This window comes from Urocampus carinirostris, chromosome 3 (genome assembly GCF_059441175.1).
Source record: "Urocampus carinirostris isolate Australia breed hairy pipefish chromosome 3, RoL_Ucar_1.0, whole genome shotgun sequence".
Taxonomy (NCBI): Eukaryota; Metazoa; Chordata; class Actinopteri; order Syngnathiformes; family Syngnathidae; genus Urocampus; species Urocampus carinirostris.
Window position 1 is genome coordinate 665,025 of NC_142351.1, and position 27,583 is coordinate 692,607.

General features: G+C 43.1%; 3 protein-coding genes across 3 annotated transcripts in view; all 3 read left to right on the forward strand.

Moving 5' to 3' along the window:
- Positions 1-27,583, forward strand: part of LOC148368184 (uncharacterized) — a 316,699-nt gene that overhangs the window by 257,174 nt on the left and 31,942 nt on the right. The window lies entirely within an intron of this gene.
- LOC148368199 (uncharacterized) lies at positions 1,298-14,377 on the forward strand. The gene is made up of 2 exons (XM_088330144.1): positions 1,298-1,548; positions 10,379-14,377. The coding sequence occupies exons 1-2, from the start codon at positions 1,437-1,439 to the stop codon at positions 13,447-13,449; spliced, it is 3,183 nt and encodes a 1,060-aa protein (XP_088186270.1). The 5' UTR covers positions 1,298-1,436; the 3' UTR covers positions 13,450-14,377.
- On the forward strand, positions 18,347-26,071 carry LOC148368200 (uncharacterized). Its single transcript, XM_088330237.1, has 2 exons — positions 18,347-18,597; positions 23,582-26,071. Exons 1-2 carry the CDS (start codon positions 18,486-18,488, stop codon positions 24,832-24,834), a joined length of 1,365 nt encoding a protein of 454 aa, XP_088186363.1. The 5' UTR covers positions 18,347-18,485; the 3' UTR covers positions 24,835-26,071.

A 27,583-nucleotide genomic window follows, 5' to 3' on the forward strand; every position in this document is an offset into this window, starting at 1 on the left:
TGTTTTTTTGAATTCTCACAAAATCTGTGTTTTTGTCATATTATTGTTAATAATCCGGTACTTCCTTTAGTTTTTAAGTCATGGGCATCTGCGACTGACTTTTTTGTTTGGCAATTTATGGGCTTCAGCGCTTGCCGTAGCTTCAGTCAATTTGTAAGCGCTGGAGATAATTGCAGTCGTGAACAGATGCCCCTGACTTTTGTATTGTTTTGTTGACTGAATGCAGGCAATAAACCGAGTGATTGTGAAACCTTGTGTCGTGCATGAAAGAGGGTCGTCACATACGGCAAACCAAAAAGGCGGCCGCACAGCACATGTTTTAACAGCAGGGTTACTTTAACTGGATGACTTTCAATGACTTTTGGATGACTCCAAAACCAAATATGCTCATAAAAGACAAAAGAAAGTCAATAGGAATCAAACGATGACTCACACCACGTGGTAAGCTTTCTCTCCTGGCTTTGATCTCTTTGATCTCCGGCAAAACGAACATCAAATGCGACAGAAACAAAGTGAAAATAAATCCAAACATCATTTTTGCCGTTCCGTGGATTCCGTTACTCCCCAAGCCTGCACAAAATGGAGTCATTTTATTCCTATTTAGTTTCTTTTGTCTTTTATGAGCATATTTGGTATTGGAGTCATCCAAAAGTCATTGAAAGTAATCAAGTTCAAGTAACCCTCCCCAACCCTGCTTAACAGATGAAGGTGGTACCAACATTTTTAACAGTAATGCAACAAAAACACGGATTTTGTGAGAATTTAAAAAAAAATCAATGAAATCAAATTTCAACTCGGTTGCACCAGCAGGTGGCACTGCAGGACACTTAAACACAAACTAGTCAAAAATATTTCAGCAGGAATTTCAACAGAACAAAACTTATGAATACACCCGTTACTGCTTTTTCTTTTTACCTTTTTATAATTTCATTTTTTTGACAAATGTTGCCTTAATATAGTCGTTCACCGGACGAATCGAGTTATTTTGTCACCGACCTATCTCGTCTTGTATGTGTTTTCTGTTGCTGCGTTCCCGAAAAGACGACAACTGAGTTTTCAAACATCCGACCAAGAGAAAGGCTATGTACTCCAACTTTGCAACTCGGACCTCCCACCTTAAGTGTCTTTCTGATTATATTTCCACAGTTGAGGGTTAAAAAGCCCCGACTTCCTAAATTCTTGAGACGCTTTTTGGTCGTATCTGGTAGGATCTCCCGAAACACCCATTCTCTTGAACGCAGCGTGTGATCCGTGCCACTTGTACCCACAATCCATTGCGGCGGGGTTTGGAGGGAGAAGGTGTCATGGCTGCCGAACAATAGAATCTCCAGAAAGTCCTCTAGTCGACTTTAAACGACGTCAACTCGACACTAGTATCGCTTTGTGGTCCTTTTTACTGCCGAGTTGGAGTGTTTTTACGTTGAAAGGTGGATAAAATGTGCTCCAGTTGGGAAGAAGAACCTTTTCAAGAGAAACTTCGTGGAGCCAAAGAGGAGACCGAGCGAGAACGTCAGGGACCGGACACTTTTTCCAAGCAGCTCGGGGCAGGTTCGTCATTTTCGCTTCTGCTACAGTGACAATGCTTCCCAAACTTTAAAATGAGTGATTTAAAAGAAAGAACGAATAGTGGTTTGAAATTCAAATACAATGGAACCTGGGTTTTCGAACGCCTCTCAGTTGGAACAAATCGGAGTCCGACCCAAAATGTAGAGAATTTCTTGCTTCGCTGTTCGGTCAAAAATTCGGAGTTCGAACGCCTGTAATACCTGAGTGCGTACGCTAGAGTGCGATGCTGAGCGGCGTACGGGTGTAGATGGCCCCCACCCCTCGTGACCAACTGTTATCACGTGCGCACTTGCTTCTTTTGGCTTTTAATATCGGTGAACGGAGTGTTTGAGCCCCCTAATTATGCCTCCGAAGAAGGTCGGTGCAAGCGGGACAGGTGAAAAAAGAAAAGTCGTCCGTACAACTATTGCCTCGAAGAAAGACATAATAGCTAAATATGAAAGAGGCGTGCGAGTTTCCGATCTTGCTATTGAATACAGCGTGGCTAAATCTACTATCAGTATGATAGTCAAGATTAAGGAGGCTGTGAAATCGAGTGATGCGGCTCAGGGAGTGAGCGCTATATGCAAGCAAACGGCCGCAAGTTTTGGAAGAGGTTGAAAAACTTTTGATGATTTTCCTCTCCCCACCGTCCACCTGTGCCTTCTGCTGACCACCACAAAGGTAAGAAATCCTATTCATAATTCTTTTCTTTATCCTTTTTTTATTTTGACACGTTCACGTTAGCGTCATCTTTCGTACGGAAAATTACGATAGCGCGCACGTACGATTAGCCTGGGTTAGCTTACGTAAAACATTCATGGTAAACATTTGGGGTGTTGGAACAGATTTAAACGATTTACATTATTTTAATGGGAAAAATGATTTTGGCAATTGAACAAACAGGGTTCTGGAACAGATTATGGTCGAGAACCGAGGTTCCGCTGTACAACTCTTTCAGCCTTTTTCAGTAAACGACTCCTTTTTCACCTCCAGCGAATACTAAAAGTGCAGGAAATAAAATGAAGTTTAGCAGCATCTGGTACGAAGTAGCATCCAAACTTCTCCGGGTTGGTTTTCTTGCTTTGTCCCTACTTTACCAATCCTTTTGTAACATCGTGCTAGGAAAATGAAAACAACCAGGACAAAAAGAAACAAAGGGGGAAAAATATAAGAAAGGAAAAAGAAATAAACGAATAAACAACATTTCATTTCCTCGTGTTGAGGTTTTGAGTTTTTCCTTGCCCGGATGTCGGTTTCAGATCAGGTGACGTGTCATTGTAATCCTGTGCAGTCCTTTGAGACATTTTTGTGATTCAGGGTGTCAGAAAGAAATGGGACTTGACTTGAATCTTTGGGCGTATTAGTAAATACTATAGCGGCCATTTTTATGTAACCGTATGCAGGGTTCATTCGAGTGCTTGAAAGCCTTGAAAATGCTTGAAATTTAATGTACTGTTTTCGGGGTCAGATTTGGGTGAAGTGCTTGACATTGTTGCAATTGTTGTCTTGGCAGTCTGACTCTATAGACCATGCAATAAATGAAGAAGCGTCTCAAGAGGACAACTCTATTTAGTAAACTGGCTCTTCTAATTCGCTTTTACTGAGAAACGCAGAAGTCGTTGTGTTCATAATAATGTGCAGCCGTGGTCCTCTTATATCCGTGAGTTTAGTAAATCCAGGAGAATAAAATATTTACAAATACAGTATAGTAAAAAAATGCTTTCTGTATGCCGTCAAACCACGTGCTATACGCATTCATCTTTTTCGGCCAATTGCAGGCTTTGTTTCGCCGTTTAAGCCAATGGCAGCCTGTAAATTATAAAAAGGATCCGCCTCTTGACCTTCAAATAACTTTAGCCAATAGCGATCGATTCAAATGATGATTGACACATTGGTTATCCAATGAAACGCCGGTATATAAATCCCAGCATGCTTGGGGTTGTCCATCGATACGATGATGACCATCTTCTTTTAATTGTGAGTCTGCTGATGTTTGAAGAGTCCGATCCTGGATCCACAGATGCGGTTACAGACAGAGCATGTGAAGGGGGTGCTGGGGGGAGCAGGGGTGGCCTGGCGAGCATGTCTCTTTGCACGCTTTGCTGCACGGTGTTGCATGCGCTGTTCCTCCATGTAATCCACTCCATGTGAGCAGTGGGAGCGCCAGAGGTCTCGGCAGGAAGCAAGTTCCTCCAGTGAGGAGGGGTTTATCCGACATCTCTTCAGGATGTTCTTCATTTGGTCTTTGAACCGCTTCTTCTGCCCACCAGCACTGCGTTGGCCTAGATGTAACTGACCATAGAGGATACGGCGTGGCAGTCTGTGGCTGGGCATTCGAACAACATGCCCCAGCCACCTAAGTTGGCGTTGGGCCATAATGGATTCCATGCTGCAGCTGCCTGCCCTCTCCAACACCTCTGTGTGCGGCACTCTGTCCCTCCATGTGATGCCAAGGATCTTCTGAAGACATCTTACATGGAAGGTCTCGAGGCTCTTCAGATGGCGGCTGTAGATAGTCCATGCCTCACATCCATACAGTAATGTCGTGATACATACAGCTCTGTAGACCAGCATTTTGGTGTGGAGTCTAAGGTTGTTGTTTTGAAAGACCCTTATCCTTAGTCGACCGAAAGATGCTGATGCTTGCTTGAGGCGGCTCTGGATCTCATCATCCAATGAGCAGGTGTCAGACACTATGCTCCCCAGATATTTAAAGATGGGCACCATGAGCAGGTGTTGCCCTGCTGCTGTGAGGGTTATTGGGTTTGGTAAGAGGTCAGCACTGGACTGACAGAGTACCTCTGTCTTCTGGGTGTTGATCGTCAGTCCCATTCTGGTGTATGCAGTTACAGCTGCCGAGAGAATGTTTTGCAGAGCCTCCGGTGTATGGGCAACCAGGGCACAGTCATCAGCATACTGTAGCTCAATGATGGTCTCTGAAGTCAGTTTGGTAGTTGCCTGTAGCCTCCTGATGTTAAACAGGTTACCATCAGCCCTGAAGTTGATGGTAACTCCAGCCTGCTCCTCCATCCTTCTACGTAGCAGTGTTGTAACACAGACGAGGAAGATGTTGAAGAGAACTGGAGCCAGCACACAGCCTTGCCTCACTCCAGTTTCGACGCCAAAGGGCTCTGAGCTGTGTCTTCCAACTACCACTCTGGCCGTCATCCCTGAATGGAACTGTGCAAGAATGGTGAGAAACTTGGGTGGACACCCAAATCTCTTCAAGACTTGCCACAGTAGGTCCCTGTTCACTGTGTCAAATGCCTTTGAAAGATCGACAAAGGCGATGAACAAGTCCTTGTGCTGCTCCCGGCATTTCTCTTGGAGCTGACGTGTCACAAAGATCATGTCGACTGTTCCCCTGTCCTTTCGAAAACCACACTGTGACTCTGGGATGACGCGTTCCGATATTTTGGAGATGAGTCTGCGGAGCATGACCTTGGCAAGGACCTTTCCAGCAGTGGCCAACAAAGAGATACCCCTACTGTTGGAGCAGATGGATTTATCTCCTTTATTCTTAAAGATGGTCACAATGTTCGCATCTTTCCACAGTTGCGGGACACACTCTCGTCTCCACACCTCTGAAATGTATTGAAACAGTGTCCGTGTACAGAGGTAGCCTCCTACCTTGAGAAGTTCAGCTGGGATGTTGTCAGGTCCAGGGGATTTATTGTTTTTCAGGGTTTTGACTGCATGCAGGATTTCATTGAAAGTTGGCGGGAGGTCGAGGTCTGGCAATGTAGGATGTTCAGGGAGCTCTGAAAGGACAGTTGGGTCCACTGGGGTGGGCTGGTTGAGCAGGGTGTTGAAATGCTCAGCCCACCGCTCCACTATCATAGCCTGATCCTTGATTAGAGATGTTCCATCAGCAGATCTAACAGGTGCCAGTGAGCAGTGTCTGGGGCCATAGATGGTTTTTACTGCTTCATAGAAACTGTGCATATCGCTTCTATCAGCGTGAGACTGGATTTCATTGGCTTTTGAGATCCACCACTCATTTTGCAGTTTTCTGAGAGTTCTCTGGGCCTCGGAACGAAGGGCTTGCCATAGCTTTTTATGGAATTGAGATTGTGGGTTGTTCAGGGTGGCTCTGTGTGCCTTGTGCATTCTGTCCAGGAGGGTTGAGATCTCTCCGGCATTCTGGTCAAACCAGTCCTGGTGTTTTTTAGTTTTAAAACCAACGGTTTGGGCTGCAGTGTCAAAGAGGGTGGTAGATATATAGGTCCACTTCTCATCCATCCCAGCCTCTGACATGACCAGCTGCTCAATGTTTGCCAGCCTCTCAGCTAGAGAGCAACGGAAGTTGTCAAGGGTGTCGCTACTGGAGAGTTTGGCACAGTTGAGTGTCTTCCTCTTTGAACCACCATGACGTGCTAGGGGCCGGACATGCATTCTGACCTTTGTCAGAATCATGCGGTGGTCGGTCCAACAGTCTGCCCCACGCATAGCTCTTGTAATGAGCACGTCCTTCAGGTCAGCCCTCCTCACGATCGCGTAGTCAATCAGATGCCAGTGTTTGGACCTGGGATGCATCCAGGATGCCTTATATTTATTCTTTTGTTGGAAGATGGTGTTTGTGATGGTAAGGTTATGTTCCGCGCACAGACTAAGAAGTCTCATGCCATTGGAATTAACTTTTCCAATGCCATGGGCACCAATCACACCATCCCAGTTTTGCAAGTTCTTTCCGACTCTTGCATTGAAATCACCAAGCAGCATGATTTTGTCATTCCTCGGGATGTGACTGAGGATGTCATCGAGTGCCTGGTAGAAGCGATCCTTCTCTTCATCATTCGATGGCAGTGTTGGTGCATAGGCACTAACTAATGTGACATGTCTGCATTTTGCAAGTGGGATGCGAAGAGTCATTAGTCTTTCACTGACACCCACTGGTGACTCTGTGAGCTTCAGCAGTAGAGTGTTCTTAATTGCAAAACCAACTCCGTGAAGATGGTGTCCGCCCATGGGGTATCCCTTCCAAAAGAATGTATAACCCTCCCCCTCTTCATTGAGTGAGCCTTCCTCAAGGAGTCTGGTCTCGCTGAGCGCTGCCACATCCACATTATATCGCTTCAGCTCGTTGGCAATGAGTGCTGTTCTGCGCTGTGGTCTGTCCAGACTGGTATCCAGGAGTGTCCTTATGTTCCATGCTGCAATTCTAAATGCTATTGTTTTTCGACCGCATAGTGGAATGTCCCGACAGGCGCGGTTTCCTGTCCGGGTACTGTGCTGAGTGGGCAATCTTTAGGCCACCTTTTCTAGGCCTTTCCCCAATTGGGGTGAGCAGTGCGGCCACTAAATAGTGCTGCTCAGACGCACAGGGGTCTGCCGGAAACAGCTGCCACTCAATCCCAGCTGCTAACGACCCTTGCCCTGTGCCGCTGACGTGCAGAGGTCCAGCTAAGAGCTTCCAGCTCATTCAAACCTGCTCCCGTCACTGGTTACTCCATCGCCGCCAGACTTTTGTGGTCGGGGACTCAGGTAAAAGAAGATACCTGCGCAATGATGGTTTTTAAAGTGGCGTAAGGGGTGCGCTTTCCCCAACGCCACTATCTTGATTGTAGAGAAGATGGATCCAGTGGCAAGGGAGACCCTAGACGACCGGCATCTTCCCACAACTGCAGGCGGCTGCCGGAATCCAGGTCTGTGGGAAACCGCCTCAAAGCGTGCCGCCACCAGCTTTTGGGATCACTCTTAGTCTGGACTCTACCCTTCGACCTGTTCGGCTTGGGTAACCCTGCCAGGAGTACGAGACTCCCGCCGACATAGCTCTAGGGGTCATTGAGACGCACAAAGTGCCCCACCACGATAAGGTGGTGATCCGTCGGGGCACAAATCCCAGCATACACCGCGGACGACTCCACGTTCGGGGGAAAATCGAGTCGGCGGCTGCTTGCTTTAGCTGCGAGACTTTGCGACTTAATATAGATCCATATACAAGGCGCACTGTATTATAAGGCGCATGGTCAGCTTTTGAAAAAAATAAAGGCTTTTAGGTGCGCCTTATAGTGCGGAAAATACGATACTTCTCACAACATTCGACATCTCGTATTTGGCCGTCGATGTCCACTCTACTTTCCTTTGGAAAAAGGTCCGGGCTTCTGTCTCGCTCGTTCTTTCAAAATACGTATATTATTCCTAAATCAGTCACGTGCGCAAGGGCCGTTTCGAAGACGACACATTTGCCTAATGGTGAAAATTTTTCATATTCGTGAATCTTTTTATCTTCGGCGTTCACCGTCTATTTTCTCTCCCCTCGACCGAATTGTCTAGAAATTGACGTCGATTTTCTCATTTCAATCATCACAAAGACGTCGCAGAAGTCGCGGGGACCCGACTGCGGCGTGCAGCTTGCCGGTCTCTTCATCGTTTATTTTCCCTGAAAGCGATAACCCTCCGATTTTGTTGTCTTTTTGTATCATGACAAGAAAGACTATCCAACTGCAGGTCTGTTTTGATTTTTACATCTATAGTTGCTATTTTGTAACTCTCTATCTCTAAGTACGTCAACTCGAGTCATATTTACACGTCACAATGTTTGTTTTCCCCGAAAATGCACTTTTCTTTTCAAATCGAAAATCGCCCCCAAATTGCAATTCCGGTCTGAGAAATGGCAACTACAGTGGAACCTCGGTTCTCGACCATCATCCGGTCCAGAACCCTGTTCGATCACCGTGATCTTTTTTCCCATTAAAAATAATGTGAATCTTTTTCATCCGTTCCAACACCCCGAATGGTGACCTTGAATGTTTAACGGAAACATGAAGCTAACCCAGGCTCATCGTACGTCCGCGCTATCGTAATCTTCCGAACGAAAGATGACGCTAACCTGAACGTGTCAAAAAAAAAAAGGATAAGAAAAGAATTAGGGATAGGATTTCTTACCTTTGTAATGGTCAGCAGAAGGCCCAGGCAAGATCAGACACTCGCACACCTCCTTCATGTTTTGCTATTATTTCTTTCTTAAATGCAATCGTTTTACGCACTACTCCTCTTTCTTCACCTGTAGCAACTCTGCCGCTTGCACTGACTTTCTTGGGAGGCATAATTAGGAGCTAAAAGACTTGGACAAGACAAAAGACAAAAGACAACACCCATATTAAAAGCGAAAGCAACAGGAAGCCCGTCCGCACGCGATAACAGTCGGTCAGGGAAAGCGCCATCTACACCCGTACGCCGCTCAGCATGGCACCCTAGCGTACGCCCTCCGATTTTTTGGACCGAACATCGAAGCAAGAATTTTTCAATTTCTGGTCGGACTCCGATTCGTTCGAACCGAGAGGCGTTCGAAAACCGAGGTTCCGCTGTAATTTTTTTCCCAAAATGGTGCAGCCCTAGGGGCACCTCCCAAAAGACTGAAGAAGCTTTTTGCAAACTTTGTTTCGAGACGGCGCAAGTCATGTGAAGCTAACGTAGCCGCGAATGTGCGCTGCGATTTTGGCTTCTATGAGTTCGGAAGGAGAAAGCACCGAGTTCTTATCATCACCGGTCTGGACATGAAACCTCGGACCTATGCCGAGGCTGTGGCCGATAAAAGTATTGCAACGAATGCCGATCAAGAATCTGCTGAGCAACAGCTCATTGCTCTTATGAGTCATAAAGGGATATCCATCGAAGCATGCCATCCATTGTCAAGAGGTGAAAAGTTACCATAGTGAGGTTTGTCAACAGGAAACGAAAACATGAATGAAGATGCGCAATCGGGGTATTTGTTGACTTAAAGAGCATTTAATACCAATAATCATAATGTACTGCAATGGATTCCAAGTGATTTGACGGGGAGGAAGCAATATGTGAAAATGGGACAGTTGTCCTCTGAATACTTGGACATCCGTTGTGGAGTACCACACGGTTCCATCCTGGGTCCAAAGCTATTTCATTTAAATCTTATCGATATTTTTCATGTTTCAAAAGTATAAAGATGAATAATATTTGCCGACGACAATAACATTTTCTATTCCAATGATAATTATATTGATTTGATAACTTGAATGATCATGAAGTCATTCACCTAAAAGTATGGATGGATACAAATAAATGAAAAGTTTAAATAAAACCAAAGTCATATTCTTTGTTAATCGCAAGGCAAATCATGATTTAGAAGTCAAAATGGATGGTGTTGCAATAGACATTGTATCAGAAATTAAGTTTTTAGGGGTCATAAATGACAAGAAATGAAGTTGGAAAACACACAACAGACACATACAAACGAAAGTATCTAAAAGCATCTCAGTTATTGATAAAGCCAAATTCGTTTTAAACAATCATGCATTGTATTTATGATATTGTTCTCTCGTTCTGTCATACTTAACATATTGCGCAGAAGTTTGGGGCAATCGTTGCAAAAGTTCACAAAAGTTATCCTCCAAAAACCTGCCATTAGAACCATACGCAGGGTAAGATATCGGGATCATACTCCAAATGTCCAAATGATTCAAATTGGATGATTTAGTCAAACTTTTCACTGCACAACTTCTATTTAAGGTCAACAAAAACATAGTGCAAGAATACATCCAAAAATGATTCACTCGAAAAGTGGGAAGTTATAACTTAAGGGGATGTCGTAAATCCATCATCCCAAAGGTGAGAACCACCAGGAAAAGTGTGTGCGTGTCTGTGTGCAGAGTCAAACTTTGGAACAATTGACAAGACGATCTAAACAAAGCCTACCACCTAGTGGTCATTTCATTCCCAGAGGCCTAATACTTACTGATCAGCCGCGCCTTAGCCTTTAGAATTTTTTTTACGTTTTGGCACTCGGGGACAACGCTTCTGAAAACTGAACGAATTGAGGGGAATACAAATAAATGTGACTTGTGTCTTGCAGACGTCGGCCAAGAATATCTTCCTACTGCGCGGCAGGAACCAGAGTTGCCCGCCGTTAAAATTGAGGAGGATCGGAAGCCTTATCACGTGAAGCAAGAGACAGAAGATGGGGAGCCTGTTGAGGAGGAGGACGATGGTCCAGTCTTGCGAGTGACCGGGGTCCGTTCAACCGCCGAAGATCAAGGTCAACCTGAGGACGACGGTCGCCAGGAGCTTCTAAGCATCAGCTCCCGTCAACACGTGGAAACGGAAGATGACGACACGTCCCGCTCCGCAAACGCCGAAGGTGGTAACACATGTTCTCAGTGTGGGAAAACGTTTCGAAGCAAGGCTTATTTGAAGTTGCATATGAAATTCCATGCTGGCGAGAAGCCTTTTGCCTGCTCAATTTGTAGTAAAAAATTCACTACAAGTGGACACTTAAAAATACACACTAGAACCCACTCTGGGGAAAAGCCTTTTGTCTGCTCAGTTTGCGGTCAAAGATTCACCGAAAATGGGAGCTTAAAAAAGCACGGACTATTCCACACTGGGGAGAAGCCTTTTTCTTGCACAGTTTGTGGTCAAAAATTCACACAGAGTGGGCACTTAAAAAGTCACACTAGAACCCACACTGGCGAGAAGCCTTTTTCCTGCTCAGTTTGTGGTCAAAGATTCACCACAAGTGGGAGCTTAAAAATACACACCAGAACCCACACTGGCGAGAAGCCTTTTTCCTGCTCAGTTTGTGGTCAAAGATTCACCGACAATGGGAGCTTAAAAAACCACATTAGAACCCACACTGGCGAGAAGCCTTTTTCCTGCTCAGTTTGCGGTAAAAGATTCACTAAAGGTTGGGACTTAAAAAGTCACACCAGAACCCACACCAGGGAGAAGCCTTTTTCTTGCTCAGTTTGTGGTCAAAAATTTGCCCAAAATAAGCAATTGAAATTACACCAAAAAAACCACACTGGTGAGAAGCCTTTCGCCTGCTCAGTTTGTGGTAAGAAATTCTCACAGAATGGGAGCTTAAAAATACACACCAGAACCCACACTGGCGAGAAGCCTTTTTCCTGCTCAGGTTGTGGTCAAAGATTCACTTCAAGTGGGCACTTAAAATTACACACCAGAACCCACACTGGCGAGAAGCCTTTTTCCTGCTCAGTTTGTGGTAAAAGATTCACTTACAGTGGGGACTTAAAAATACACACCAGAACCCACACTGGCGAGAAGCCTTTTTCCTGCTCAGTTTGTGGTCAAAGATTCACCACAAGTGGGAGCTTAAAAATACACACCAGAACCCACACTGGCGAGAAGCCTTTTTCCTGCTCAGTTTGTGGTCAAAGATTCACCGACAATGGGAGCTTAAAAAACCACATTAGAACCCACACTGGCGAGAAGCCTTTTTCCTGCTCAATTTGTGGTAAAAAATTCGCCCAAAATGGGCACTTAAAAATACACACAAGAACCCACACTGGCGAGAAGCCTTTTTCTTGCTCAGTTTGTGGTCAAAAATTCGCCCAAAATGGACACTTGAAAACTCACCAACTAACCCACTCTGGCAAAAAGCCTTTTGCCTGCTCAGTTTGTGGTCAAAAATTCACACAGAGTGGGCACTTAAAAAGTCACACTAGAACCCACACTGGCGAGAAGCCTTTTTCCTGCTCAGTTTGCGGTAAAAGATTCACTAAAGGTTGGGACTTAAAAAGTCACACCAGAACCCACACCAGGGAGAAGCCTTTTTCTTGCTCAGTTAGTGGTCAAAAATTTGCCCAAAATAAGCAATTGAAATTACACCAAAAAAACCACACTGGTGAGAAGCCTTTCGCCTGCTCAGTTTGTGGTAAGAAATTCTCACAGAATGGGAGCTTAAAAATACACACCAGAACCCACACTGGCGAGAAGCCTTTTTCCTGCTCAGTTTGCGGTCAAAGATTCACTTACAGTGGGAACTTAAAAATACACACCAGAACCCACACTGGCGAGAAGCCTTTTTCCTGCTCAGTTTGCGGTAAAAGATTCACTTACAGTGGGGACTTAAAAATACACACCAGAACCCACACTGGCGAGAAGCCTTTTTCCTGCTCAGTTTGTGGTCAAAGATTCACCACAAGTGGGAGCTTAAAAATACACACCAGAACCCACACTGGCGAGAAGCCTTTTTCCTGCTCAGTTTGTGGTCAAAGATTCACCGACAATGGGAGCTTAAAAAACCACATTAGAACCCACACTGGCGAGAAGCCTTTTTCCTGCTCAATTTGTGGTAAAAAATTCGCCCAAAATGGGCACTTAAAAATACACACAAGAACCCACACTGGCGAGAAGCCTTTTTCTTGCTCAGTTTGTGGTCAAAAATTCGCCCAAAATGGACACTTGAAAACTCACCAACTAACCCACACTGGCAAAAAGCCTTTTGCCTGCTCAGTTTGTGGTCAAAAATTCACCCAGCGTTCGGACTTAAAAATACATTCCAGAACCCACACTGGCGAGAAGCCTTTTGCTTGTTCAGTTTGCGGTCAGAAATTCACCCAAAATGGACACTTGAAAATACACACATTAACCCACACTGGCGAGAAGCCTTTTTCTTGCTCAGTTTGTGGTCAGAGATTCACCGAAAATAGGAGCTTAAAAAAACACATTAGAACCCACAGTGGCGAGAAGCCTTTTTCCTGCTCAATTTGTGGTCAAAGATTCACCGACAATGGGAGCTTAAAAATACACACAAGAACCCACACTGGCGAGAAGCCTTTTGCCTGCTCAGTTTGTGGTCAAAAATTCACCCAGCGTTGGGACTTAAAAATACATTCCAGAACCCACACTGGCGAGAAGCCTTTTGCTTGTTCAGTTTGCGGTCAAAAATTCACCCAAAATGGACACTTGAAAAGACACACATTAACCCACACTGGCGAGAAGCCTTTTGCTTGTTCAGTTTGCGGTCAAAAATTCACCCAAAATGGACACTTGAAAAGACACACATTAACCCACACTGGCGAGAAGCCTTTTTCTTGCTCAGTTTGCGGTCAAAGATTCACTTCAAGTCAGAACTTAAAAAGACACACATTAACCCACACTGAAGAGAAGCCTTTGATTTGACCTGTTGACATTGTGGTGAAAAACAAAATATCTATATTGTCAAGTCATTTTTATTTGTATAGCCCTTAATCACAAGAGTCTCAAAGGGCTTCCCAGGTTATTACACAGACATTTTTTCAGACTATTATTGGACACTAGAAATGACACACAAGAACCCACACTGGCGAGAAGATTTTTGCCTGCTCAGTTTGTGGTCAAAAATTCACTAAGAGTTGTAAAACATTCAATTGGTTAAGTATCATACAGTTCGTTTATTGGAAAATAACGGCCACAAAACCATTTGCCCTCCCCTTTTTTCAACCACTGACTGCTACCACGTCAAAAAAAAGCCACAGGAAGTGAGCAGACTCTCCAGTTGTATCATAAAGATTTGTGACCCCAAAGTCTTCATACGGATTCAAAAGATTCATGATTTGCATATGCGTCATGTTTCTTGATAGATGATCTATTTCATCTCTTGTCCCCATAAAATTTTGCCTTTTATCAATAATTATACTCATCATAACAATAAAATGGCCGACCTAGGTCCCCAGGGTTGGGGCCTGTTATCACCAGAGCCCCAAAGCTTGGAGAGCCTGTGGTTCTCTCCGTCCCTGTCGTCCGGATGAGAACAATCCCCGTGATGTCCGCCGCCAAAAGAGATAGGAACCTTTATTTCTTCATCTTCTTGCTTGGCGATGTGCTGCTTCTCACACACTCCTCCCCTGAGGGTCTTTTTTGTTCTCAAAAGTACACAAAAAGGGTTATTGCAGCACCCTCTTTGGTGTTTTGGGTAAATATCCCATGTTGGCAGGCTATGAAAACAATCCCTGATCATTGAAATGAGTGTCTTATCTTCAAACCGGGTTCATTGATCGGTACTGTTAACCTGTTGCATCATTTCTTCCACCTTCCAACCCTGAGTGCTTGTGTCAACAATGTGTTTTATTCTTTCGTTTGATTCCATTTTCTTTGTCTTGTGAATAAAACGTAGTTTCATGAAATCAAACTGCATTATTTTTGGGTCGATGTTATTTTTCTTCTGGTCCGATCAATCATTATCCACATCAACGAACTCCAAAATTGATCATTTAAAGTTGTATTTAAAGTTGCATCCTTCATGATAAATGCTAGACGCGGGCTATTTCAAACGAATTTGTGTCGGAAACCGAGAGCACCGCCTACTGACCGAATCGGTAACCACCAACTTAGATTTTGAACCAAATAAATATAATTGAAAGCCATAGGGTAATGGGTTGTTATTATGGCCATGAAAGAGTCTGAAATCACATTACTTTTGCCAGAATCGAAACTTAACTCTGTGTTAAGTCAAGATAAAACAGAAAAGGGACTTGGATTATCATGGACCAAAGTAAAGTTCTCACTGGAAAGCCATATGAACATAAGGAACATGAGGCTTTTATTCCAGTTGCTGCCATGAGCGACTCAACATACGCGCACCATGTGGTCAGCACCTCCGCTGGTTTTCAACAACGTAAGCAGGGCGCTGGAGACTGCCGACAAAAACGGGACATCGCTCAACATGCCGCACCTCGTGGAGTGGTTGCTTCGAAACACGTTGCATCATCGTTTCAAGCTACATTACTTTACTTTAAATGAGTGTTTTTTTATATATACTTCTTTTAGCACAACTTATATACATTTACTGGACTGTCTCAGAAAATTAGAATATTGTGATAAAGTTCTTTATTTTCTGTAATGCAATTAAAAAAACAAAAATGTGATACATTCTGGATTCATTACACATCAACTGAACTATTTCAAGCCTTTTATTATTTTAATATTGCTGAATTTGGCTTACAGCTTGAGAAAACTCAAAAATCCTATCTCAAAATATTAGAATACTTCCTCAGACCAGGTAAAAAAATAATTTTATAACAGCAAAACTAAATCAAACATTTGAAAATGTCCATTGATGCACTCTGTACTCGGTTGGGAATCCTTTTGCACGGATTACTGCATCTATCCGGCGTGGCATGGAGGCAATCGGCCTGTGGCATCGCTGAGGTGTTATTGATGCCCAGGATGCTTCGATAGCGGCCTTCAGCTCATTTGCATTTGCAGGTCTGGTGTCTTTCATCTTCTTCTTAACTATACCCCACACATTCTCGATGGGGTTCAGGTCAGGGGAATGAGCAGGCCAATCAAGGACAGTGATGCCGTGGTCAGTGCACCAGTTACTGGTGGTTTTGGCACTGTGGGCTGGTGCCAGATCATGCTGGAAAATGAAATCCTCATCTCCATAGAGCTTTTCAGCAGATGGAAGCATGTAGTGCTCTAAAATCTCTTGGTACACAGTTGCATTTACTCTGGACTTGATGAAACACAGTGGACCAACACCAGCAGCTGACATGGCTCCCCAAACCATTGCTGACTGTGGGAACTTCACACTGGATTTCAAGCAACTTGGATTTTGCTCTTCTCCAGCCTTTCTCCAGACTCTGGCGCCTTGACTTCCAAATGAAATGCAAAACTTGCTTTGGTCTGAAAAGAGGACTTTGGACCACTCTGCAACTGTCCAGTGCTTCTTCTCCATAGCCCAAGTCAGACCCTTCTTCCGTTGTCTTGAGTTCAGAAGTGGCTTGACCGTGGGAATACGGCTATTGTAGCCCATTTCCCGGACACGTCTGTGAACTGTGGCTTTTGATACCTGGACTCCAGCTTCAGCCCACTGTCTTTGAAGCTCCCCCAAATTCTGGAAGCGGCTCTTCTTCACAATTTTGTTAAGGCTGCGGTCATCTCTCTTGGTTGTGCAGCGTTTCCGGCCACATTTTTCCCTTCCGACAGACTTTTTGTGGATATGCTTTGAAACTGCACTCTGTGAACAGCCTGCTCTTTGAGAAATTTCTTTTTGTGTCTTACCCTCCTGATGGAGGGTATCAATGATGGGCGGCAGTAGCTCAGGAGGTAGAGCGCTCGTCTTGGGATCAAGTGATCCCGGTTCAAATCCCGACTCGTCCGTGTTACATGTCGAAGTGTCCTTGGGTAAGACACTGAACCCCTAAGACCCCCAATAAGCAGGTTAGCGCCTTACATGGCTGCAAGGCCGCTATTGGGAAATGTGGAGCACATTGTAAAGCGCTTTGGGAAGTCATTGACTTGAAGAGCGCTATATAAATGCAGATCATTTCATTTCAGTCTTCCCCATACTTTAGTTTACTGAACCAAGCTGAGTGTTTTTAAGGCTCAGGAAACCTCGCAAGGTGTTTCGAGTTATTTAGATGATTCAGGTGATTCGTTGAATAGCCTACTTGTATACTTTTTCATGATATTCTAATATTTTGAGATAGGATTTTTGAGTTTTCTTAAGCTGTAAGCCAAATTCAGCAATATTCAAATAATAAAAGGCTTGAAATAGTTCAGTTGATGTGTAATGAATCCAGAATGTATGACATTTTTGTTTTTTTAATTGCATTACAGAAAATAAAGAACTTTATCACAATATTCTAATTTTCTGAGACAGTCCAGTATATACAAAGATAGTTCGTGAAAGCAGCTCCTATATCTCGCAAAATATGCATTTTTTTATCCAACTGACATTGGGCACAGCTTACCTCCAGCACGGTGTTTTTGAGCCGAAGGTAGGTGTAGCAGAGTTGAAATTTGATTGTTTTGAATGTTTTTTGGAATTCTCACAAAATCTGTCGTATTACTGTTAATAATCCGGTAGTTCCTTTAGTTGTTAAGTCATGGGCATCTGCGACTGTCTTTTTTGTTTGGCAGTTTATGGGCTTCAGCGCTTGCCGTAGCTTCAGTCAATTTGTACGCGCTGGAGATAATTGCAGTCGTGAACAGATGCCCCTGACTTTTGTATTGTTTTGTTGACTGAATGCAGGCAATAAACCGAGTGATTGTGAAACCTTGTGTCGTGCGTGAAAGAGGGTCGTCACATACGGCAAACCAAAAAGGCGGCCGCACAGCACATGTTTTAACAGCAGGGTTACTTTAACTGGATGACTTTCAATGACTTTTGGATGACTCCAAAACCAAATATGCTCATAAAAGACAAAAGAAAGTCAATAGGAATCAAATGATGACTCACACCACGTGGTAAGCTTTCTCTCCTGGCTTTGATCTCCGTCAAAACGAACATCAAATGCGACAGAAACAAAGTGAAAATAAATCCAAACATCATTTTTGCGTTCCGTGGATTCCGTTACTCCCCAAGCCTGCACAAAATGGAGTCATTTTATTCCTATTTAGTTTATATTGTCTTTTATGAGCATATTTGGTTTTGGAGTCATCCAAAAGTCATTGAAAGTAATCAAGTTCAAATAACCCTCCCCAACCCTGTTTAACAGATGAAGGTGGTACCAACATTTTTAACAGTAATGCAACAAAAACACGGATTTTGTGAGAATTCAAAAAAAAAATCAATGAAATCAAATTTCAACTCGGTTGCACCAGCAGGTGGCACTGCAGGACACTTAAACACAAACTAGTCAAAAATATTTCAGCAGGAATTTCAACAGAACAAAACTTATGAATACACCCGTTACTGCTTTTTCTTTTTACCTTTTTATAATTTCCTTTTTTTGACAAATGTTGCCTTAACATAGTCGTTCACCGGACGAATCGAGTTATTTTGTCACCGACCTATCTCGTCTTCTATGTGTTTTCTGTTGCTGCGTTCCCGAAAAGACGACAACTGAGTTTTCAAACATCCGACCAAGAGAAAGGCTATGTACTCCAACTTTGCAACTCGGACCTCCCACCTTAAGTGTCTTTCTGATTATATTTCCACAGTTGAGGGTTAAAAAGCCCCGACTTCCTAAATTCTTGAGACGCTTTTTGGTCGTATCTGGTAGGATCTCCCGAAACACCCATTCTCTTGAACGCAGCGTGTGATCCGTGCCATTTGTACCCACAATCCATTGCGGCGGGGTTTGGAGGGAGAAGGTGTCATGGCTGCCGAACAATAGAATCTCCAGAAAGTCCTCTAGTCGACTTCAAACGACGTCAACTCGACACTAGTATCGCTTTGTGGTCCTTTTTACTGCCGAGTTGGAGTGTTTTTACGTTGAAAGGTGGATAAAATGTGCTCCAGTTGGGAAGAAGAACCTTTTCAAGAGAAACTTCGTGGAGCCAAAGAGGAGACCGAGCGAGAACGTCAGGGACCGGACACTTTTTCCAAGCAGCTCGGGGCAGGTTCGTCATTTTCGCTTCTGCTACAGTGACAATGCTTCCCAAACTTTAAAATGAGTGATTTAAAAGAAAGAACGAATAGTGGTTTGAAATTCAAATACAATGGAACCTGGGTTTTCGAACGACTTTCAGTTGGAACAAATCGGAGTCCGACCCAAAATGTAGAGAATTTCTTGCTTCGCTGTTCGGTCAAAAATTCGGAGTTCGAACGCCTGTAATACCTGAGTGCGTACGCTAGAGTGCGATGCTGAGCGGCGTACGGGTGTAGATGGCCCCCACCCCTCGTGACCAACTGTTATCACGTGCGCACTTGCTTCTTTTGGCTTTTAATATCGGTGAACGGAGTGTTTGAGCCCCCTTATTATGCCTCCGAAGAAGGTCGGTGCAAGCGGGACAGGTGAAAAAAGAAAAGTCGTCCGTACAACTATTGCCTTTAAGAAAGACATAATAGCTAAATATGAAAGAGGCGTGCGAGTTTCCGATCTTGCGAGTAATTGCAGCGTGGCTAAATCTACTATCAGTATGATAGTCAAGATTAAGGAGGCTGTGAAATCGAGTGATGCGGCTCAGGGAGTGAGCGCTATATGCAAGCAAACGGCCGCAAGTTTTGGAAGAGGTTGAAAAACTTTTGATGATTTTCCTCTCTCCGCCGTCCACCTGCGCCTTCTGCTGACCACCGCAAAGGTAAGAAATCCTATTCATAATTCTTTTCTTTATCCTTTTTTTATTTTGACACGTTCACGTTAGCGTCATCTTTCGTACGGAAAATTACGATAGCGCGCACGTACGATTAGCCTGCCTGGGTTAGCTTACGTAAAACATTCATGGTAAATATTTAGGGTGTTGGAACAGATTTAAACGATTTACATTATTTTAATGGGAAAAATGATTTTGGCAATTGAACAAACAGGGTTCTGGAACAGATTATGGTCGAGAACCGAGGTTCCGCTGTACAACTCTTTCAGCCTTTTTCAGTAAACGACTCCTTTTTCACCTCCAGCAAATACTAAAAGTGCAGGAAATAAAATGAAGTTTAGCAGCATCTGGTACGAAGTAGCATCCAAACTTCTCCGGGTTGGTTTTCTTGCTTTGTCCCTACTTTACCAATCCTTTTGTAACATCGTGCTAGGAAAATGAAAACAACCAGGACTAAAAGAAACAAAGGGGGAAAAATATAAGAAAGGAAAAAGAAACAAAAGAAAAAACAACATTTCATTTCTTCGCGCTGAGGTTTTGAGTTTTTCCTTGTTTGGATGTCGGTTTCAGATCAGGGGACGTGTCATTGTAATCTCGTGCAGTCCAACGAGACAATTTTGTGATTAAGGGCGTCAGAAAGAAATGGGACTTGACTTGAATCTTTGGGCGTATTAGTAAATACTATAGCGGCCATTTTTATGTAACCGTATGCAGGGTTCATTCGAGTGCTTGAAAGCCTTGAAAATGCTTGAAATTTAATGTACTGTTTTCGGGGTCAGATTTGGGTGAAGTGCTTGAAATTGTTGCAATTGTTGTCTTGGCAGTCTGACTCTATAGACCATGCAATAAATGAAGAAGCGTCTCAAGAGGACAACTCTATTTAGTAAACTGGCTCTTCTAATTCGCTTTTACTGAGAAACGCAGAAGTCGTTGTGTTCATAATAATGTGCAACCATGGTCCTCTTATATCTGTGAGTTTAGTAAATCCAGGAGAATAAAATATTTACAAATACAGTATAGTAAAAAAATGCTTTCTGTATGCCGTCAAACCACGTGCTATACGCATTCATCTTTTTCGGCCAATTGCAGGCTTTGTTTCGCCGTTTAAGCCAATGGCAGCCTGTAAATTATAAAAAGGATCCGCCTCTTGACCTTCAAATAACTTTAGCCAATAGCGATCGATTCAAATGATGATTGACACATTGGTTAGCCAATGAAACGCCGGTATATAAATCCCAGCATACACCGCGGACGACTCCACGTTCGGGGGAAAATCGAGTCGGCGGCTGCTTGCTTTAGTTGCGAGACTTTGCGACTTAATATAGATCCATATACAAGGCGCACTGTATTATAAGGCGCATGGTCAGCTTTTAAAAAAAATGAATACTTTTAGCTGCGCCTTATAGTGCGGAAAATACGGTACTTCCCACAACATTCGACATCTCGTATTTGGCTGTCGACGTCCATCGTACTTTCCTTTCGAATAAGGTCCGGCCTTCTGTCTCGCTCGTTCTTTCAAAATACGTACCTTATTTCTAAATCGGTCACGTGCGCTAGGGCCGTTTCGAAGACGACACATTTGCTTAACTGGGAAAATTTCTCATATTCGCGAATCTTTTTATCATCGGCGATCACCGTCTATTTTCTCTCCCCTCGACCGAATTGTCTAGAATTTGACGTCGATTTTCTCATTTCATTCATCACAAAGACGTCGCAGAAGTCGCGGGGACCCGACTGCAGCGTGCAGCTTGCCGGTCTCTTCATCGTTTATTTTCCCTGAAAGCGATAACCCTCCGATTTCGTTGTCTTTTTGTATCATGACAAGAAAGACTATCCAACTGCAGGTCTGTTTTGATTTTTACATCTATAGTTGCTATTTTGTAACTCTCTGTCTCTAGGTACGTCATCCCGAGTCATATTTACACGTCACAATGTTTGTTTTCCCCGAAAATGCACTTTTCTTTTCAAATCGAAAATCGCCCCCAAATTGCAATTCCGGTCTGAGAAATGGCAACTACAGTGGGACCTCGGTTCTCGACCATCATCCGGTCCAGAACCCTGTTCGATCACCGTGATCTTTTTTCCCATTAAAAATAAGGTAAAACGTTTTAATCCGTTCCAACACCTTGAATGTTTAACGGAAACATGAAGCTAACCCAGGCTCATCGTACGTCCGCGCTATCGTAATCTTCCGAACGAAAGATGACGCTAACCTGAACGTGTCAAAAAAAAAAGGATAAGAAAAGAATTAGGGATAGGATTTCTTACCTTTGTAATGGTCAGCAGAAGGCCCAGGCAAGATCAGACACTCGCACACCTCCTTCATGTTTTGCTATTATTTCTTTCTTAAATGCAATCGTTTTACGCACTACTCCTCTTTCTTCACCTGTAGCAACTCTGCCGCTTGCACTGACTTTCTTGGGAGGCAAAATTAAGAGCTAAAAGACTTCCTACACTTATATTCAAAGCGAAAGGAAGCACGTCCGCACGCGATAACAGTCGGTCAGGGAAAGAGCCATCTACACCCGTACGCCGCTCAGCATGGCACCCTAGCGTACGCCCTCCGATTTTTTTGATCAAACATCGAAGCGAGAATTTTTCAATCTCTGGTCTTACTTCGATTTGTTCGAACAGAGAGGCGTTCGAAAACAGAGGTTCCGCTGTACTTTTTTTTCCCCAAAATCGTGCAGCCCTAGGGGCACCTCTCAAAATACTGAAGAAGCTGTATGCAAACTTTGTTTCGAGACGGCGCAATTCACGTGAAGCTAACGTAGCCGCTAATGTGCGCTGCGATTTTGGCTTCTATGGGTTCGGAAGGAGAAAGCACAGATTTATTATCATCACCGGTCTGGACATCAAAGCTCGGACCTATGCCGAGGCTGTGGCCGATACAATTATTGCAAAGAATGCCGATCAAGAATCTGCTGAGCAACAGCTCATTGCTCTTAGGAGTCATAAAGATAGATAGATAGATATTAGATAGATAGATAGATGGATAGATACTTTATTCATCCCCGAAGGGAAATTCACAAGGGATATCCATCGAAGCATGCCATCCATTGTCAAGAGGTGAGAACCACCCTAAAGTTACCATTGTGAGGTTTGTCAACAGGAAACGAAAACACGAATGAAGATACGCAGTCGGGGTATTTGTTGACTTAAAGAGCATTTAACACAAAAAATCATAATATCCTCTTAAAAAACTGGAAAGATATGGCATCAGGGGTGTGGCTTTCCAAGATTCCAAGTGATTCGATGGGGAGGAAGCAATATGTGAAAATGGGACAGTTGTCCTCTGAATACTTGGACATCTGTTGTGGAGTACCACAGGGTTCTATCCTGGGTCCAAAGTTATTTCATTTAAATGTTATCGATATTTTTCATGTTTCAAAAGTATAAAGATGAATGATATTTGCCGACGACACTAACATTTTCTATGCCAATCATAATTATATTGATTTGATAACGTGCAATGATCATGAAGTCATTAGCCTAAAAGAATGGATGGATACAAATAAATGATCTTTAAATTGAAATAAAACCAAAGTTATATTCATTGTTAATTGCAAGGCAAATCAAGATTTAGAAGTCGAAATGGATGGTGTTGCAATAGACATTGTATCAGAAATTAAGTTTTTAGGGGTCATAATAGACAAGAAATGAAGTTGGAAAACACACAACAGACACATACAAACGAAAGTATCTAAAATCATCTCAGTTATTGATAAAGCCAAATTCGTTTTAAACAATCATGCATGGTATTTATGATATTGTTCTGTCATACTTAACATATTGAGCAGAAGTTTGGGGCAATCATTGCAAAAGTTCACAAAAGTTATCCTCCAAAAACCTGCGATTAGAACCATACGCAGGGTAAGATATCGGGATCATACTCCAAATGTCCAAATGATTCAAATTGGATGATTTAGTCCAATTTTTCACTTCACAACTGCTTTTTAAGGTCAACAAAAAACATAGTGCCGGATAACATCCATAAATGATTCATTCGGAAAGAGGAAAATGATAACTTGAGCGGCTGTCGTGAACTCATCATCCCAAAGGTGAGAACCACCAGGAAAAGTGTGTCTGCGTGCGGAGTCAAACTTTGGAACAATTGACAAGACGATCCGAGCAAAGCCTACCACCTAGTGGTCATTTCATTCCCAGAGGCCTAATACTCACTGATCAGCCGCGCCTTAGCCTTTAGAATTTTTCTTACGTTTTGGCACTCGGGGACAATGCTTCTAAGGAGTTGAGGGCAATACAAATAAATGTGACTTGTGTCTTGCAGACGTCAGCCGAGAGTATCTTGCTACTGCGCGGCAGAAACCAGAGTTGCCTGCTGTTAAAATTAAGGAGGAAGATCTGAAGCCTTATCAGGTTAAGCAAGAGACAGAGGACGGGCAGCCTGTTTGCGTTAAAGAGGAGGACGGTTTCCCAGTCTTGCGAGTGACCGGGGTCCGTTCAACCGCGGAAGATCAAGGTCAACCTGAGGACGGCGGTCGGCAGGAGCCTCTAAGAATCAGCTCCCGTCAACACGTGGAAAAGGATGAGGACAACACGTCCCGTTCCGCAAACGCTGAAGGCGGTAACGCATGTTCCGAGTGTGGGAAAACGTTTCGAAGCAAGTATTATATGAAGTTGCATATGAAATTCCACGCTGGTGAGAACCCTTTTTCTTGCTCAGTTTGTGGTAAAAAATTCACACAGAATTGTAGCTTAAAAAGACACATATTAACCCACACTGGCGTGAAGCCTTTTTCCTGCTCAGTTTGTGGTCAAAGATTCTTTGAGAGTGGGAAATTAAAAATACACATTAGGACCCACACTGGCGAGAAGCCTTTTTCCTGCTCAGTTTGTGTTCAAAGATTCACCGAAAATGGGAGCTTAAAAAAACACATTAGAACCCACACTGGCGAAAAGCCCTTTTCTTGCTCAGTTTGTGATAAAAGTTTCACCCAAAGTGGAAAATTGAAATTACACCAACTAACCCACACTGGGGAGAAGCCTTTTTCTTGCTCAGTTTGCGGTCAAAGATTCACTTCAAGTCAGAACTTAACAACACATATATTAACCCACACTGGGGAGAAACCTTTTTCTTGTTCAGTTTGCGGTCAAAAATTCACCCAAAATGGGAGCTTAAAAAAACACATTAGAACCCACACTGGCGAAAAGCCTTTTTCTTGCTCAGTTTGCGGTCAAAGATTCACTTCAAGTCAGAACTTAAAAACACATATATTAACCCACACTGGGGAGAAACCTTTTTCTTGTTCAGTTTGCGGTCAAAAATTCACCCAAAATGGACACTTGAAAATACACCAACTAACCCACACTGGCGAGAAGCCTTTTTCCTGCTCAGTTTGTGATAAAAGATTCACTACAAGTGGGAGCTTAAAAAGACACACATTAACCCACACTAGCGAGGAGACTTTTTCTTGTTCAATTTGTAGTAAAAGATTCATTGAGAGTGAGAAATTGAAAAGTCACACAAGAACCCACACTGATGAGAAGCCTTTTTCTTGTTTAGTTTGCGGTCAGAGATGAACTACAATTGGACACTTACAGAGACACATAAGATCCCACACTGGCGTAAAGCCTTTCGCTTGCTCAATTTGTGGTAAAAGATTCATTGAGAGTGGGAAATTAAAAAAAAAACACTCAAACCCACCCTACGGAGAAGCCTTTTTCTCGCTCAATTTGTGATAAAAAAAATTCACCCAAAATGGAAATATGAAATTACACACTAGACCCACAATGGCGAGAAGGCTTTGACCTGTTGACATTGTGGTGAAAAACAAAATATCTATATTGTCAAGTCATTTTTATTCATATAGCCCTTAATCACAAAGTGTCTCAAAGGACTTCACAGGTTATTACACTATATTACACTGACTATTTTTCAGACTATTATTGGACACTAGAAATGACACACCAGACCCTAAACTGGTGCAAAGACTTTTGCCTGCTCGGTTTGTGGTCAAACATTTACTGAAAGTGGGAGATTTAAAACATTCATACAGGCCGCCTTTAGGAACATAACTGCCAAAAAACCATTTGCCCTCACCTTTTTCCAACCACTGACTGCCACCACATCAAAAAAAGCCACATTCATTCACAGGAAATGATTAGACTCTCCAGTTGTATCATAAAGATTTGTGACCCCAAAGTCTTCATACGGATTCAAAAGATTCATGATTTGCATATGCGGCATGTTTCTTGATAGATGATCTATTTCCTCGTGTGCCCGCATACAATTTTGCCTGTTATTAACAAGTATCATTATTATAACAATAAAATGGCCGACCTAGGTCCCCAGGGTTGGGGCCTGTTCTCACCAGAGCCCCAAAGCTTGGAGAGCCTGTGGTTCTCTCGGTCCCTGTCGTTTGGATGAGAACAGTCCACGTGATGTCCGCCGCCAAAAGAGATAGGAAGCTTTATTTCTTCATCTTCCTGCTTGGGCATGTGCTGCTTCTCACACACACCTCTCCCCTGAGGGACTTTTTTTCTCAAAGGTACACAAGAATGGTTAATGCAACAACCTGTCTTTGGTGTTTTGGGCAAATATCCCATGCTGGCAGGCTATGAAATCAGTCCCTGATTATTGAAACGATTCCATTATCTTCAATCCGGGTTCATTGATCGGTACTATTAACCCGTTGCATCATTTCTTCCACCTTCCTCCTTGCTCACAATGAGTGCTTGTGTCAACAATGTGCTTTATTCTTTCGTTTGATATAAATTGTTTTGTCATGTGAATAAAACGTAGTTTGTTGAAATCAAACTGCATTATTTGTGGGTCGATGTTATTGTTTCTTTTGGACCGATCAACCATTATCCACATCAACGAACTCCAAAATCGATCATTTAAAGTTGTGTTTAAAGTTACATCTTTCATGATAAATGCTAGACGCGGGCTATTTCAGATGAATTCGTGTCGGAAACCGAGAGCACCGCCCACTTACCGAATTGGTAACCAACAACTTAGATTCCGAACCAAATAAATATAATTGAAAGCCATGTGGTAATAGGTTGTTATTATGGCCATGAAAGAGTCTGAAATAACGTTACTTTTGCCAGAACCGAAACTTAACTCTGTGTTAAGTCAAGATAAAACAGAAAAAGGACTTGGATTATCATGGACCAAAATAAAGTTGACACTGAAAAGCCTCATGAACATAAGGAACATGAGGCTTTTATTCCAGTTGCTGCCATGAGCGACTCAACATACGCGCACCATGTGGTCAGCACCTCCGCTAGTTTTCAACATCGTTAGCAGCGCGCTGGAGACTGCCAAAAAATATCCGCCTTCCGGTCATAAAATCAGAGGCTAGATTAAACCTTACTTCATACCAGTGTAACGACCCTCAATCATGCGCGACACAAGGGTTGACGGTCACTCGGTTTCTTGCCTGCATTCAGTAAACAAGACAAAGAACTTCTGTGCATGACTGCAATCGTCTAAAACATGAACCAAAAGACAAAATCGGGACATCGCTCAACACGCTGCACCTCGTGGGGTGGTTGCATCGAAACACGTTGCATCATCGTTCAAGCTACATTACTTTAAATTCGTGTTTTTTATATATACTTCATTTAGCACAACTTATATACATTTATATACAAAGATAGTTTGAGAAAGCAACTCCTATATCTAGCAAAATATGCATTTTTTTTATCCAACTGACATTGGGCACAGCTTACTTTCAGCACAACGTTAGTGAGCCGAAGGTACGGCAAGCGCAGAAGACCATAAAGTGGCAAACCAAAAAGACGGCCGCACAGCACATGTCTTAACAGCTGGGTTACTTGAACTGGATGACTTTCAATGACTTTTGGATGACTCCAAAACCAAATATGCTCATAAAAGACAAAAGAAACTCAATAGGAATCAAATGATGACTCACAAGACGTGGTAAGCTTTCTCTCCTGGCTTTGATCTCTTTGATCTCCGGCAAAACGAACATCAAATGCGACAGAAACAAAGTGAAAATAAATCCAAACATCATTTTTGCCGTTCCGTGGATCCCGTTACTCCCCAAGCCTGCACAAAATGGAGTCATTTTTATTCCTATTGAGTTTCTTTTGTCTTTTATGAGCATATATGTTATTGGAGTCATCCAAAAGTCATTGAAAATAATCCAGTTCAAGTAAACCTCCCCAACCCTGCTTAACAGATGAAGGCGGTACCAACATTTTTCACAGTAATGCAACAAAAACACGGATTTTGTGAGAATCCAAAAAAATGAAAATGAAAACACATTTTCAACTCTTTTACACCAGCAGGTGGCACTGT